Source organism: Lynx canadensis, chromosome C2, assembly GCF_007474595.2.
Source record: "Lynx canadensis isolate LIC74 chromosome C2, mLynCan4.pri.v2, whole genome shotgun sequence".
In the NCBI taxonomy this organism is placed as follows: domain Eukaryota; kingdom Metazoa; phylum Chordata; class Mammalia; order Carnivora; family Felidae; genus Lynx; species Lynx canadensis.
This window is the reverse complement of record NC_044311.2, coordinates 152,515,635-152,531,710: the sequence shown is the minus strand read 5'-3', so window position 1 is coordinate 152,531,710 and position 16,076 is coordinate 152,515,635. Positions and strand designations below refer to the sequence as shown.

Here is a 16,076-nt window from a genome sequence, read left to right as displayed (position 1 = left end):
GTGGCAAACCAGCAGAGCAGTTTCAGAGGAAGAGACACAGCCTGGGGACTGGCGGTCCTTCTATCGCAGCCACCGTCTTTAACGCGGAGTTGGGTCGTATTGTGGAGCAAAATTTTGACTTTTGGCAACCTGCTCCCACTCATTTCCATGAAGCTTTCATTCCGTGACATGTATGTAAGAACAGAGGGGACAAAGGAATGGGACACTTGGGTGTCCTGTGCGGTGCCTCACACTGGAGCATGCACTCATTCAGTGGAGTGGTAGGAAGGAATGACCTGTACTGTTTAAATTGTTTATCTTGTTTCGTCTACCTCCCTCCCCTCTTTATGGTGGCACATGTAAAAATGACCCTTCTTGAGCTGAAAGCATGTGGTATCGCTACGCAGTTATGGGGCTTACCTGCGAAAGGCTTGAAAGTCTGTCCCCTGACATGCGGGACTTAAAGTGGCCATTCTTCCTACAGGACCTACAGGAAGTACATGTTTCATAGGACAGCAGGAAGTGGAGGGGGGCTGATTACATTCTTAGATGCAAATTTGTTTAGCAAATATACAAACTGTATTTTCTGAATCCAACCCAGGATTAATAGGTTACTTTCAGAAATAATAGGGGCGCCTGGGTTGGCTCAGTCAGTTGAGCGTCCGACTTCGCTCAGGTCATGATCTCATGGTGCGTGAGTTCGAGCTCCGCGTCGGGCTCTGTGCTGAAGCTCAGAGCCTGGAGCCTGCTTCTGCTTCTGTGTCTCCCTCTCTCTCTGCCCTAACCCACTTGCATTCTGTCTCTGTCTCTCTCAAAAATAAATAAACATTAAAAAAACTAAAAACAAAACAAAAAAAAAAGAAATAATAGAACAAACTTGATTGGAATGCTGTCTATGTACCTTTTAATACCAAACATTTATGGGCTTTTTTTTTTTTTTTTTTTTTAGTTTATTTACTTTTGATGAGAGGGGGGAGAGACTGGGGAAGGGGCAGAGAGAGGGAGAGACAGAATCCCAAGCAGGATCTGTGATGTCAGCACCAAGCCTGATGTAGGGCTTGAACTCATGAACTGTGAGATCATGACCTGAGCCGAGATCAAGAGTTGGACCTTAACCAACTGAGCCACCTAGGCGTCCCTATGAGCTGTTCTTTGAAACAGTTTTTACAATTATAATCTCTCTTGAGTATCTTGAGAATCTGCTTTTGGCTTGTTGTTATGAAATAGGACTGTGTGTGCGAAGATAGGATGTATGTGATGAACTGTTGATGCTTTATTTTTCTTAGAAAGTGAAATGGAAGATTCCTTAGGTACCTCTTCATCTTCAGCTTCAAATAGTTCAGAGGAAAGCAAAGAGAGTTCAAGACCTCGGGAATCTTCCTTACGTAGTGGGCTGGCCGAAGCAGTAATCTCAGGGTGACCAGAACCAGAGCTGCTCAAAGAAAAACTGGTAAGAGACTCAGTGGTTGGTACTTTGGAGGAATGTTTATCAAGAGAATCCATAAGCTAAGCATGGAATGACTTATTGTTTTAAGGCATCTACATATGATTAAATGTCTTCTTAGATTTTTGAAAATTGGTATATAATTGACATATAACATATTTTAGGTGTAGAACATAATTTAATATTTGTATATACTACAAAATGATCACAATAAGTATAGTTACTGTCAGTCACTATACATAGTTATAAAAATTTTTATTTCTTGTAATGAGGAATTAAGATTTACTCTTAGCAACTTTCAGATATGCAACAGAATATTACTAACTACGGGCATCATGTTGTACATTACATCCTTATGACTTATAACTGGAAGTTTGTACCTTTTGACCTCCCTTCCCCCCACCAGTCTGTTCTCTGTATCAGTGAGCTTGGTTTTTTGGTTTGTAGATTCCACATAGAAGTAAAATCATACAGTATCCATCTTTCTCTGTTGACTTATTTTGCTGAGCGTTTACACCTTCAAGGTCCCTGTGTGTTGTTACAGACGTCAGGATTCCACTCCTTTTTATGACTGAATAACGTTCCATTGTATAGATAAACCACATCTTCTTTTCTGTTCATCCATTAATGGGTGCTTAGGTCGTTTCCGTGTCTTGGCTTTTGTAGATACCACTGCAGTGAAATTGGGGTGCATATATCTTTTTAATTAGTGGCTTGAGTGGGGCGCTTGGGTGGCTCAGTCTGTTAAGCATCCGACTCTTCAGCTCCGGTCATGATCTCACGGTCTGTCAGTTCAAGCCCTGCATCAGGTGCTGCATTGACAGTGCCTGAATGGTGATATTGAACATCTTTCCATGTTCCTGTTGACCATTTATATGCTGTATTTTAAAAAATGTCTACTCAGAGCCTCTGTCCACTTTTTAATCGATTGTTTTTTGCTATTGTATGAGTTCTTTAAATAGTTTGGATATTTTGAGGTACCTGGATGGCTCAGTTGGTCAGGCATTCGACTTTGGCTCCAGGTCATGATCTCACAGGTTCGTGGGTTTGGGTCCCTTGTTGGGCTCCACACTCAGAGCCTGGAGCCTGCTTCAGATTCTGTGTCTCCCTCTCTCTCTGCTCATGCTCTGTCTTTCTCTCTGTCTTTTCTCTCAAAAATGTGTGTGTGTGTGTGTGTGTGTGTGTGTGTATACACACACACACACACATATATATGAACATCTAAAAAATAAGTATTTTGGATAATTACCCCTAATCACATGATTTGCACATCAGTAAGTTGCCTTTTTATCTTATTGATGATTCTTTTGCCTTGCAGAAGCTTTTAGTTTGATGTAGTCCCACTTGTTTATTTTTGGTTTTGGTTGCCTCTAATTTTGTGTCCGAGTCCAAAAAAACCATCGGCAAGATCAGCGTCAAGGAGCTGATTTACCAGGCCTGTGTTTTCTTCTAGGAGGTTTATGTTTCAGGTCTTACGTTGAAGTCTTTGATCCATTTTGTGTTAATTTTTTGGTATGTGTAACATAGTAATGTCGCTTTATTCTTTTGCATGTGGCTGTCCAGTTTTCCCACACTGTTGAAGAGACTGTCCTTTCCCCCATTGTATATTCTTACCTCTTTTGTTGTAAATTAATTGGCCATATGTGCATGGTTTATTTCTGGGCTCTCTGTTCTGTTCCAGATTTAGGACTTTTTAGGTTTAGAAAGGAAACCTGTTTTGGCATTAAAAAAATAGGGAACACCAGTTCTAAAATAATAAATTCATTGCAAAATGTTGAAATAAGGAAGACCTTTCTAATCTTATTGCTACTTTATTTCTAGGTCCAGTTTCTTTAGAAAATGGATGTGGCAGAAAAGCCACTCGAAAGAGAGTTTATTTAAGTGACTCTGATAATATTCAGTGGAGGCTGGTGAGAGCCTAAAAGCCAGGGCTGGAAATAACCGAAAGTGCTACGAAAGTGTGCTGCTGTGGCTGCCAATAAGATCAAGCTGATGAGCGACGTCGAGGAGAACTCTAGCTCTGAAAGTGTCTGTTCTGGCCGGAAGCTGCCTCACCGTAATGCTTCCGCTGTGGCTAGAAAAAAGTTATTACACAATCTGAAGATGATCAGAGCTTAAAGTCAGAAATTGAAGAAGAGGAGCTAAAAGATCACATCGACCATCACCACTGTCCCAATTCTCATGCTGCCCAGAATACTGTGAATGAATCTGAAAATGGGGATTCAGAGTCAGAAAGTGACTTACGAGTAGCCCGAAAAAATTGGCAGGCCAATGGTTACAAGTCTCATACTCTGGCAACTTCTAAAACAAAATTTCTTAAGATAGAGTCTTCTGAGGAAGACTCTCAAAGTCACGATTCAGATAATGTACAGAACAGAACTGCTGGTCCGTCACCTCTGGCAGAAACTTAGGGCAAAAAAGCATCTCCGAGGAAGAGGAAGAAGCAGATTCCGAACCGGGAAAGTATGCTGGTAAAGTACAACACAGGTCGCAAGAATCTTACTTTCCTTAAAAAAGCAAAGATCTTCAGTGATTCTGAGGACTCCGAATCCGAACAGCGAGATCGAGAAGATGGCCGATGTCATGAAATGGACACCAACCCGATCAGAGGGGGTTGAAGCGTGAACCAATTGCCGGGGTCCCAGTGTTTCTCAGATCATGTATCTGAGACCGATTTGGATTCAGATGATGACAAAACAAAAGAAAAACCAACAGTTTGTGAGAGGTAATTCAAAACATGGAGCCTTGGCTCCTCGGTGTGCCCTCACTGCCCTTCTCTCCTATGGCACACGTTGTGTCTGTTTCCCATGAAACTTCCCTTTGCCAGTTGTTTTGTGTCCTGCCCCAGGCATTCTCCAGCAAGCCTTTTCCCTGCACCCCTATGTCCCGTGTGCATGCACAACTGGTTGTCCAGCACGTTTAGTTCATGTAGCAGGCGGCCTTGGCCTTCACAGCTCTGAGTAAAGATTTCACTGCTTGTGTTGGCCATGGTATTGGGAAAAGCAGAGGCAGCACATTTACAAGCTGTGGCGTTGCCCGTTTCAGAAGGTGAGAAGAGAGGGCCGGACTGTTTGTTTTGGAAGCGATGTGGAAGTAAGAACAGCCGCAGCAGCCCGGCCTTTCTTCGGATCAGGAGATCGGTCCTCTCTGCTGGACGTTTGTTAACTAGTTCAGGTCCCTGTGTCTTTTATGAGCTATGTAGTGCTGTTGCCCATTTACTCAGGGCAACTCTGCAGCCGGGAGAGATGAAAACCACTCGCTGATGTAAAATTGTGCTCTTGGTAAGTGGGGATTGATGAAACATTGAACGGGAGGCAGCCAAAGCTAGATGAAAGGTATTTGGTGTGATTGGAACTGTGAAGTGGAAAAAGTTTCAGAGGCTGAGAGTCGGTGATGGGTTTGCATACCTTAGGGCGCTGGTAGAGTTAGTCTGAGCTCATGTAAAGAAAGTATTTTAGTGTCCGCTGTTGGTGTCTGTCGATTGCGGGGGGGGGGGGGGGGGGGGGGGTGGTCACTGATGGGAAATGTGTTCTGCTCCTGCCGGTGCTGAGGGCTGGACCCAGGTCCCCTGCTCTAACGTGAGAGCCCCACGCATTCACTGCCGTCCTCCTTCCGAGGTAGTAGGAATTCTGGACTTCAGTAGTTTAAAATGTTGAGCATTTCGTTCCTTACACATACTTGTAGAGATTAAAGGAGTACTTCTCATTTTAATTTTTAGATTCTCCATCACAAGACCATGGACAAAGCAGAAAGGTTTCCAGGAAAAGGGTCTGCTCCAGTGGACTCAGACAGCATTCCAAGGTGAAGAAGAAGTCCTCAAAAGCCAAAACGCGACCCCTCAGGACTCCTCGAAGAAGTGCCAGCAACCGCCGCCGGTAAGATCAAGCTCATGAGCGACGCGGAAGACGGCAGTTCGGGCAGCGTGTGCACTAGAAGCCGACACGGGAGGAAGAAGCCCGTCCCGCCGCCTCTGCCTCTTCGGCCCCGAAGATGGGGAGCGATTCGGAGGGAGCCGCAAGCTGTGAAGTGCCGGACGAGCCGTGTGCTTGCGGAGGGGCCCGGGAGGCGGCCCTGCGGGGCCGGAGGGCCACTCCGACTCGGAAGGTGCGCGCAGTTCCGAGCGCGGGGGCAGGCGCGCCCGGGGCCCCAGGGCGGACTGGGCGCCTCCCCAAGCCAGGCATTCCTCCGCCGGGTCTTCAGGGGAAGAGTCGAAAAGCCATATTCCAGGGGGCGAGACGGGCAGGAAGAAGGTTTCCCGCGGAGGCCGCTTCGGAGCAGAAAGCGGCTGCGGAGCCCAGCTTCGAGGAGGAGCTGAGTTACGGGCTGCGCAGGTGGAACGGCCGGCGGCTCCGGACCTACGGGAAGGCGCCACTGCGGGGGCGGCGGCGGGGGGCGGAAGCCGAGGCCGGGGCGCAAGAGGCTGCGCCCGGATCCGGGGGAGGCGCCGGGAACCGCGGCGCGGGGGGCGGCCCGGGGCGCGCGCGCCCCCAGCCCCAGGTCCGCGTCCGAGCCGGCCTCCGCCACCGAGTCCGACGGGGACTGTGCCGACGACGCCAACACCAAAAAGAGGAAAACGAAGGGAAAAAGCAAAGGCCGCCGGAAAAGGTAAAGCCTGTGCGGCCGCCGCGTCCCGAAGCGCGCGGCGGCAAGAGACAGAGCAAACGGCCCAGGTTGAGTGTGGACGATAACGACTGGGAAGATCTGGACTATGCAAAGTCGAAAAGAGGGCTTCGGCGCTCGAAAATAAAAACGAGGAATCAGGGCAGAAGGACCGTGAGATACCACGATGGGGATGATGACAGAAGCTTAGAGAACGGGATAGATTTTGATGATTGCACCTTATGACCTTGAGAGAAAACCAGTTCATTCGAAGAGGAAATGGACTGGAATTTATGGTGAAAGCTGGCTGTTGAAATTATTTTTTGTCCTACAATTCAGGGAATATATTTATATTTTTCTATGAAAAGTTATGAATGTGACTAAATCATGACTGTTATTTTTATTTGCACTTGCTTGCCTTTGTAGCAGCGTTCAGCACAGGTGCCAAAATATGCTTCATTTTGGGGGCAGATCTACTTTGACAGTATTGAACTACAGAGAGCAAGGATTTGAAGTATGTTCAACACTAGACATCCTGGTTGTCAAAACCAATAAGCATTACTTTCACGGTAGCAAGTGTCATGCAGTCATTTGCTGAGTGCGTCCAGAGGTGGTAGTTTCTAACCCCTGTTCTGTTGTCGTAGAACAGTTTCACCCGTGGCCTATGTTTACAGATTCTTCATAAATATTATGTGCATACTGACGGATCGATCATGGGAGGTGTAACCATGATTAGTAGGCGAGGTACCTACCACTTTTTTTTTTTTTTTCTTTTCTTTTCTTTTATTTCCCTGCTACTTGAGCAGAATGCATTATACCAGATTTGGTCATTTTCATTCAATGGTTTCTCTCCAATGCTGTTGGGTCTTTTTCTCTCTTTTTCTTTATTTTTAAGGAAAATGTCATCACTTTTATTTTATAAACTTGAATTATAAGTGCTGGTAAATTATTTTTTAAAATGTTTGGATTGTATATTCTAAACCTCGAAGGCCCCAAGCATAGCCCTGGCATTTTCTTTTAAATTGTGCACTAACAGAATGCTATATAATTTGTCTTTCCAAGATCTCCTGATTTCTATGTAAGGGATTTAACCAAAATCTTGGTCTTCCATAGTCTTACTCTGTGAAATAGAGGAGTTTGTGTGCCTTAGATTTAGGAAAAGTGTGTTCTTTAATAGAGTGTACAGGGCCAAGAGAGTATTTAAATTATACATAGATTCCCCCCCCCCCCATTTCCATTGAGATTGTAGAGTTCAGTTTGTTAAGAGTGCAATCGCAGATCTCATCTATATAGGGAAATAGTTCAATGTCATTCTCCACCTCTCTGTTTTAGCTTACTGCTGCCATGTGCAATCCCAAGCATTCTTTGCGGGGGCAACTCAGTGCATCTTTTGTTAGTGACCCCTAGTTTAGAAAGTGTCTTGTGTTGTGGGAGAAGACTTTTGGAATCCATTCAAAAGTGAAACTTCTATCACATCATCAAATACCATAGTACACTTATTTTTGAGCCAAATATTTTGCTTGATAGGTTGTGCTACTCCGTAGAGTGGTAGGTGGCCATTCCTAGCTTGTTTGTGCCTGAAGATGGACTTGATTCCAATGGTTTACATATTTCGTAGCTGAGGAGTATGTTGCAGTACTCCTACCTCTGTTATTTATTGGCCCCTGTGTTTGGTGTCAGACAAAATTAATCCTCTTCTCCTGTGTATGCTTAAGGTGGCAGATACGAAAAGCATCAGACTCTGGTATCAATGTTAGAGAATGTTCTTAAGTTTGTTACTTTTTAGTCATCTATTCTATTTGACATGGTAGAAGGTACTTCCTATTCTGATGTAGAGGGGAAGGATGTTTTGGACATTACCAACCGAGACAGGTACCTGTCTCTCCTTTGGTTGTTGGAGAGCTGTCGCCGCTTCAGAACTATGATGCTCTTCTTTCTCAAAGCTTGTGTTGAGGGTATAGTACAGAGAGTGATTCAGGAGAATCGTCCTTGACTATTGACCTGAGAAATTAATGGAATGTTTCTTTACTTCCCTAGTTTTAAGAAATGGTGATAGATGTCATTTCCATTAATTTATTTAAACTCTTCTTAAGCTTCCTCTGTTTTATATCTATTCTCAGGGTTATAACTCCATGTTTACCATCAATCTGCAAAAAGGTACCAAAAAAATCCATAAATAAAAATATAGAATACATTCTAAATCTATACATTATTTGTAAGGTGATACTTGATCTTTAGGCTTCATCGGTAGAACTATTCTTAATCTTTGGCCTGAGTTAACTGGTCATAGATTGCTGGCTGGTCAACCAATTACTGATTTTTCCTTTCTGTCCAAAATGGTTAGACCTTTGTATATAGAAAGCAGTGTTTTGGTTCATCTGGGGAAAAAAAAAAAACCAAGAATTTGTCCTGGTGACTTTGAAGGCATGGTTGACAGTGGTAGCTTCTCCAGTTCTGAAGTAAAACTAAGGGATTATAGTGAGAATCATTTTTATGGGTTTTTTTGGTCATGGTGCTATTCCTAAGGTTAACTTGAATATGTGACACACACTCCTAAGTACTTAAGGAAAATTAATAAATAATTAATAGTTCAAAATGTTTACATTGAGCACTAGAACATGTGTGACTTTTTTTCTACTTATGCGAATTGCGCAGGGATTAATGCACGGATGTACTTTAATGTGTTTGGGATCAGTTTGTATTTTCTTGTGAAAAAGACAAAAGGTTGCAAATTGAATGTGAACTGATCCAGAAGTAAGTGCTATCTGGCTTTCCATTGCACTTGAAGTACTTGATGGTGTACATGAAAACAAACCAGAACGAAACTACTGTGGTCGTGTATGTCCAAAGCCCTATGATTTTATTCCTTTATGGTTGGAAAAAGGTCTGTGGTTATCAGACTGATTTTTGATTCCTTCGAAAGTATTAAGGAAAAAGATGTCAAACATTTAAAAAATAGCTGAGGTTTAAAAAGCATTTTTTTCGTATCATACTTATTTTAAAAGGGGATACTGACAATGTGTAGTAACTTCTGAATAAAAAGGGAAAGTGTATCCCATTTTCAGATACTTCTTAGGGTGGTCGTTCTCCCTTTTTTTATTTTTAGGGGAAAATCTCTGATTAAATCCTTTCTCAATTTAGAAATGCTTGGAAAGAATGATAAAGCATTTATTCACAGCTTCTCAGTTACAACATAAGAGTTTCTTCTAAATAGTAGAGAGTCGTACCTAAAAAAGCAAATTAATTTTATAATATGAAAATGGGGAGAAGAATTTCTGTTCGGGGAAAAGGCACTTCAGAACCTGGAATTGCAAATGAAAAGGAGATCTGAAGCCAAAAGAAATGCCATCTTGAAAGTATTACTGTCCCTAAATAATAAGACCTGTCACTGAATCTTCACGCTCCATTGGTTAATGACATCTTAGGTAAAACATTCTTAGAAGCCTCCCTACTTAGAGGGGTTCCTACTACATCCCCTGTCCCTCTCCTAGCCTTTTAAAATAACCAGAACACAGAATGTATTAACTAAAGTGTAGTGCTTTAAAAAACCAAATTGAAAGGATTTTAATCTCTTTTGTCAGTGCACATTGAACTTGATCGTGCCGCTTGAAACAATGAGGTTTGTGTGTCAGTAGAATGCAAGAGTGTTGTTCAAGGAGCTCACGATATTTTTAGTTTTCCTTCCTACTCTACCATATTGGTTTTTTTGAGTAACTTTAAATGGCTAGAACAGGTCGGTGTGCCTTGCCCTTTATAGCTGAACTATCAGCTCCACCCTTTTTGTCCGTATTAAGTCAGCGTATTTACTTTCTCACGCACCTTGTAGTTGTCCACAAACACTTCTGCACCTTACACTGTATGGAACTTGTAGTTCAGTTATCTCGTGGTATGATGGAATGCACCAGAGCGCCTTCACTGCGGAAGAACTTTCCATTATTACCTAAGTCGATCTCTCAACTCCTGCTGTGGATAACAGCAAATAATAAGCAGAAACCGTAAGAAATTTGCAGCTTCACTGTTTAAGACTGTCTGGATTCCAGTATTTGGGAACAAAGACCAAACCCAAGTATAATTTGTCAAAGCCAGGGAGAAAATGGAACATTGTGGAAAAATCTAGTCCAACCAGATTAGCACATGCTAATACCACTTTGGTAGCTCAAAATTGTGAATTAATGGAGAGGATTAAAGTGTAAAGACTATAATGGCGAGGGCTGTGTTGTCTTTTCTCACGTTTTGAGTTTTTCGTAGCTATTTTCTTAAACTGTAGATGTTGCCTTAAGGGTATGTGGGAATTCTCAAAGTTGAGAGATTTTTACCAGTTCCTGATAATCTGCCACGCTGGTTCCTAATACATTGTTAATTTGGTAGAAAAATATGAAGACCTTTTCTTGGTGTCTCCTCAAGGATTGCTTGTGTGGATCTGATGTAGGGAGGTTGGCTGGGGCCAGTTATAACATCGGGGTCTTACAGATCTGCAGGCTCTCTGTCTTTGGCAGCCTGTAAGTAACTGTAGACTGTTTGTCAGGACTGATAGCTTCACTGAATTTAATTGTCAGTGTTTCCGTATACTTTCTGGTCATACTTTAGTTTTAAGGTAATTTGAAGGTAAGTTTTATCATTTATTAAAACCTCTGTTGGGAATTTGGGCTCCTAAAGAGGCTTCTGACTGACCCAGCTGGAACGAGACGGCCAGCTAGAGTTTGCCTGGACCACACGCGGCCAGCCTGGCCTACGGGGATGTTGTTTAGAAGTTATTACCCTTTTTGATCAGTGGCTAATGTCGAAAGTGATCTTTCATTTTTAATATATTGAAGGTAATTTTCTAGGTGCTGATCCTCGCTTAGTCCTTGGACCATACGCACACATTCAGCTCACCTATGAAACTCTAACCGTTTCACTGGAGCCAGACAAAAAGGCAGATCTTTAGAAGATTTTCCACTCGCACACAAGATCTTTCAAAACTTTAACTTTCTAAATAAACTCATTACCATGCCTGACTCTCGGTTGGTATCTAGGAACCAGTTTAATTTTTTTTAGTTACTAAAAGAGTATAATAAACTTAATGTTATCCTACTGACAAGTAAAAGGTTTTTTCTTTTCCTTTTTTAAACTACTTCAAGCCTTCTAGCTGATTCATTCCATAAGGTCTGCAGGAGGCAGCCAATTTCCCTTGCAACTTATCTTTACGGTTTCTCAACAGCTTACTGTCCACTTGTGATTAGTTTCTCAAGCAGGCAGAACGCGGGGCCACACCGTGTTGGATGGGCCAGGAGGACTGAAGGGAGACTAGAGACGGGCTTGAAAGGGGGTTGGCGTGGGATTGTCTGTGCCCTGCTGCTTCTCTTCGGTGAAGTAATAAAGTAGTCGAAAACCAGTGTTTATTTCCGATACCCTCTCCTGCCAAACAGTTCGAAATGCTCTGAGAGCTAAACAGATAGATACAGGATCGTTGATTCATACTTGATAGAACTTTATCAGATTTTAGAAAACTTGCAGTAGTCATCACAAGTCTTTGAGAATCGGAAGAATGACTGTCACCGGTTAACTGTTTGCTAAAGACGAGAGAGAGCTGTATAGCGATGAGCTACTCAGCCGTAGAGGCAGAACAAAACAAAGTTCTGTGGTGCCCATCACGGAGTGTGCTGCATTTATTCAACCATAAGAGTGACCAAGCTGGCGAAGAAACAACTCTTGATTAGGGAATTATTTCTGAACAAGCTCAGGATCCCCTGTGGCCCCAGTGTAGAGGCTGACTTCTCAGTGTTAACCAACTCCCCGGAAATAGAAGTGTTTCCGTCTGGGAGTTACAGGGAACACGTTAGTCTACAGTCATCCTCTACAGAGACTTTCCCGTGTATGGGATCTTTTTTGGAAACTTATGCTTTTGGAGGGATGACTATCAGTGACAAATGCTGTTTGTTTCCTGAGTTTTGATCATTTTATTATCAGTGAAGGCAGACAGTGAAGAAAGGGCATCTCAGACTGACTCTGTCAAAGCCTTGCTTGAGGGAGGTGGTTGTGTTTTGCAACGAAAGGTTTCTCCTCTGCGGATTGATAACCCGCCACAGCAGCCACTGACCTCAGTACGTCAAAAGTATGTAAAATAGGCTAGCACATTTTCATTTTCAGACGTGCTTTCATCATCTTCCATTCTCAGATTTGTTTTTAATACTGCAGTTAAAATGCGATGAGATTAAAATTTTTCATGCTTCTGTAGCAGTGATGTGAAGTTTATTCTGGGTTTAGGAAGACAGTTTTGTATTAAGTATCATAATTGGAATATGATTAGTCCTTAACACATAGAAGCTTAGAGATGCTTGCTTTGACTCAAAACGGATGTCTGCATCCAAGTTCCTATTCACCACAGAGCGTCTTAGAATGCAGTGATCTGGGCGTTAGAATTAAAGTGGTCCCCCAGGTGAACTGTGATGGAGTGCTACTACGCATGCACGTTTTCATTCCACGAATGAGGTTTTTGCCATCCCCCAATAGGGAGTCATTTATCGGAAAGCAGCAGTGCCTCAGGCTCTCACTGCTCCAGGACACGTGACTCGCCAAGCCCCACCAAGACCGGCTAGGACAGTTGGACTTGGGGGACTGTACTGACTGGTTAGTACTAAGTGACACTGTCCCATATGTATTGTTAGAGTAGTGGCCTCCAAAATTTTTAAGCTTGTACCCTGACCTCTAGATTAGACTTCTCTCTAACCCTGAATTATCCTGTATATATTGTAAAAACGATTTGTAGTTTTCTCAAGGAGAGTAAAGCACTTTATAATTTGCCAAGTTCTCAGTAATAAATTGACCCCGACTTATGTGTACATATTATTTTTTAACAATTTCCCACACTGTCACTCTTCTGTGTTCCTCAGATTGCTTTTATCTTCACCCTGTGAGCTTTCCGCTTTAGGTCTGAGGCTAGAGCTACGGCTCCATCAAGCTGGAGCGGCTGTCTGCACTAGCACGGACTCTTCTCCCCCGTCTTGACGCACTAACTTATTGGAAGTTCAGATTTTCTTAAAGTACTTTTAAAAGCCTGATCAGAGTTTCTTCAATAGAATCTTAACTGTTTTCCCTTATCTTGGATTACAAATAAGCACTTATTCAAACGAGTTCGTGTTAGTATTTTACCAGGTTCCTAACGGTCAATACAGGTACTGCCATCAGTACATCAAAAGGAATTCATTGCTGCACCTGAAGTCCTTGTGTCCCAAAGAATTCTTAGTTGTGATAGGATTTTCTCCATACTATCGACGTGTTGTCGAGATTGATCTGGTTGCTGCTTTTAATGTTTCAACGCGCAAATGGATGTGGTTGAGTGACTCTGGTGTGTGTCCTCATCCCCACTGTAAGTCGAATTTCACCTTAATTTTGTTACACACTTAGAAAAGCCTCATTTGTCTGTCGTAGCATGTTAATTTGCCTTCTAGTATTTGCCTAACATTGACGTAATGTGCCGAGGGTTCATTTGGATCGGGGTTGCTTTGCAGAGACCGTAGTTCGCACCAAGCATTCCCGAGAAGAGGCCCTTCCGGGGCAAACGCCCTGCTCTTCAGGCCGCTTGTGCGAGCGAGGGCCCAGAGCCCGCCAGGCGGTGCTAGGCCCAACGGGCCGAGGGGATGAGCTCAGGCCGTTCAAGAAGTGCCGTTTTTGCAATGCCTGGTGACTTCCGTTGAACAAAACGTGTTACCTTTAGAAATAGGATTTCACTGGAAACGCATATACGGCGCCTAATTGGCCAAAGGGCCTGCAGCACTTGGGTGGAGGGGGGAGGTTGCTTTTAGCATAGCAGCTCCTCACCTGCTCCGGGGGAGCTCTGTCACGGGTCTTGGAGAAAGCACATCTTTGAAATGAGTGTCACAGAGTTAGGGCCAAATCTGAAGGGCTTTCCTTTTGAGAGCAGAAGACTTTTCCTCAATTCTCTACTAATGAACGTGTCAGTCAACAGAAGCCCGTTTTCACCTGCAACTCCTTTGCCCTTGGTGACGGAAGGGCAAACCTCTCCGTTCATAAAGGAAAAGCTGGGAAGGTTCACTGCGATAGAATAATTGCATCGCGTGATGGCCGACGGAACGAAATGAGCCCTCATTTTCTCGGCTTTTGTAGCGAAAGGGACCCAGTGGGAGAGAATGCGGATGTCAAGGGGGGAATTTCAGTGATCTATAGCCTGTTCTAACCGACTGCTGACTGTCTGGAAACTTGAGGTGCGGTCCTGCAAACTCCCCCCCCCCCCCCCCCCCCCCCCGCAAGACTTGTGTGCCTTTTCAATGGTTTTAGGTAGTTTGACTTAATGGCTGCAAGACCGGATGGCCAGCTGATGAGGCCTAGCATTCAGGGGCTGATGCACTTTAGGTGCGTTTGAGATACAGGTTTTCCCACCACTGGCAAGTAGGGCGCTCCTGGGAATCTTTCCTAAGCCCCAACAGCATAAAGCAGAGATGCAACTATGCCATTAACTTCTATGGGAAAAAACTGGGGTCATATGCAGACCCTGAAAAATGACCCATCAGGCTTCTCTGATACCTTAGGACACGCTAACATGCACAAAGTCAGCGGAGGTCAGGCCCAGGTGCTCGGACAGTTCCAAGAGCTCTGGCAGCGGGGGAGGGGGCTTGGTGGGCGGTGCGCCTCTGGAAAACGTTGCTGTCAGAGCCAACACCGAACGCTGTTTGTGCTTTTCAGGCTTTTTCTTTCTTTCTTAGTGTTTATTTATTCTTGAGAGAGAGAGAGAGAGAGAGAGAGAGAGAGAGAGAGCGAGCGAGCATGAGCGGGGGAGGGGCAGAGCGAGAGAGGGAGACAGAATCCGAAGCAGGTTCCAGGCTCTGAGCTGTCAGCACAGACACCGATGTGGGGCTTGAACTCACCAACCGAGCCGTGAGATCATGACCTGAGCCGAAGTCAGACGCTTAACGACTGAGCCACCCAGGCGCCCCTTTTGGCTAGCAAAACCAGGCAGGTCTGTTGTAAAAGCGAGGTGACGTCACGCAAACTTCCAAAAAGTGGAGAATGTCTGTACTTCTGCCCTAGAAGTGCACTGATCATTCCTGGATTTGAAATTTGCAAATGCAGCTTTGAGACCCGGGCAGAAATAAAAAGGATGTGAGCCCACCTAAGCTGGTAGACGCAGAGCGGTGGGCATAACATCATGTGACTTGGTACAACTGGGTTGGATCCCCAGCCACACCGAGCAAGTTGCTTCTCCACAGCTTTTAGTCTTGCCTTTTGACAGTGGGGCCCCTCCAGTTTGTAGCTCTCAGCTACAGCAACACCTCCTCAAAGGGAGCTTTCCTTGCCCTTTCTAGAAGGTGTCCTCATGGCTCCCAACACTTTTAGTCCTTACAGCAACTAGAGTTCCAGGTATAGAATTAGTTTGCTTTAGAATCCTTATCCTGGTCCTCCGGATGCCTGGCATATACCTTGCTGAGAAAATACCTGAATAATAAACGAAACCAGGATTTAAGAATTACAGTTAAGTAAAATGCTCAAATAGTTGAAAAAATGGATCTAGGATTAAAACCATATTTTAGTTCTCTAAAATGAATAGGCAGTTCCTTTTTATCTGCCGGTTCATGTTTTTTTGACTAAAGGTGTTGGAATTAACACTTTCAGGACTGCCTTGAAGCAGAGCTGATAGTCGTGATGGCATTGCTTTCTCATTTAGGTTCCAGGAAAATTATTTCAAAGCTCATTGAATATCCTAAGCTAGTTCGACATAGACTTTTAGAAACAATACCAAAAATTTAGTGCTTTATGATGCCACAGGTACCTTCTCAGAAGCCTGGTACTGTTTTGAGTGACTGTTCTCTTTCCAGATTGGAGAGTATACCTGGTGGCATACTATTCAAGACTTCCTTTTGTAGGTGTGGAGGTGGGGAGTAGTTATCACTGATGATAATCACTTACGTTTTTTCCTTATTTGGCAGTGTGAATAGTTTAAAAAATTTTTTTAACGTTTATTTATTTTTGAGAGAGCGTGCGAGCAGGGTAGGGGGAGAGAGAGAGGGAGACACAGAATCCGAAGCAGGCTCCAGGCTCTGAGCCATCAGCACAGAGC

General features: G+C 43.9%; 1 protein-coding gene across 1 annotated transcript in view; it reads left to right on the top strand.

Annotated features, from left to right (window-relative positions):
• The window catches only part of BRWD1 (bromodomain and WD repeat domain containing 1), a 124,847-nt gene extending 112,017 nt beyond the window's left edge, over positions 1-12,830 (top strand). The window contains 16 exon segments of the mRNA XM_030330594.1: positions 1,266-1,373; positions 1,376-1,429; positions 3,245-3,316; positions 3,319-3,369; positions 3,372-3,518; positions 3,521-3,811; positions 3,814-3,895; positions 3,897-4,137; positions 5,120-5,287; positions 5,289-5,379; positions 5,382-5,474; positions 5,477-5,679; positions 5,681-5,830; positions 5,832-6,005; positions 6,007-6,072; positions 6,074-12,830. Of these exon segments, the coding sequence (XP_030186454.1) occupies positions 1,266-1,373; positions 1,376-1,429; positions 3,245-3,316; positions 3,319-3,369; positions 3,372-3,518; positions 3,521-3,811; positions 3,814-3,895; positions 3,897-4,137; positions 5,120-5,287; positions 5,289-5,379; positions 5,382-5,474; positions 5,477-5,679; positions 5,681-5,830; positions 5,832-6,005; positions 6,007-6,072; positions 6,074-6,268 (2,186 nt within the window). The 3' untranslated portion in view covers positions 6,269-12,830.
• Positions 12,831-16,076: the final 3,246 nt, after the last annotated feature.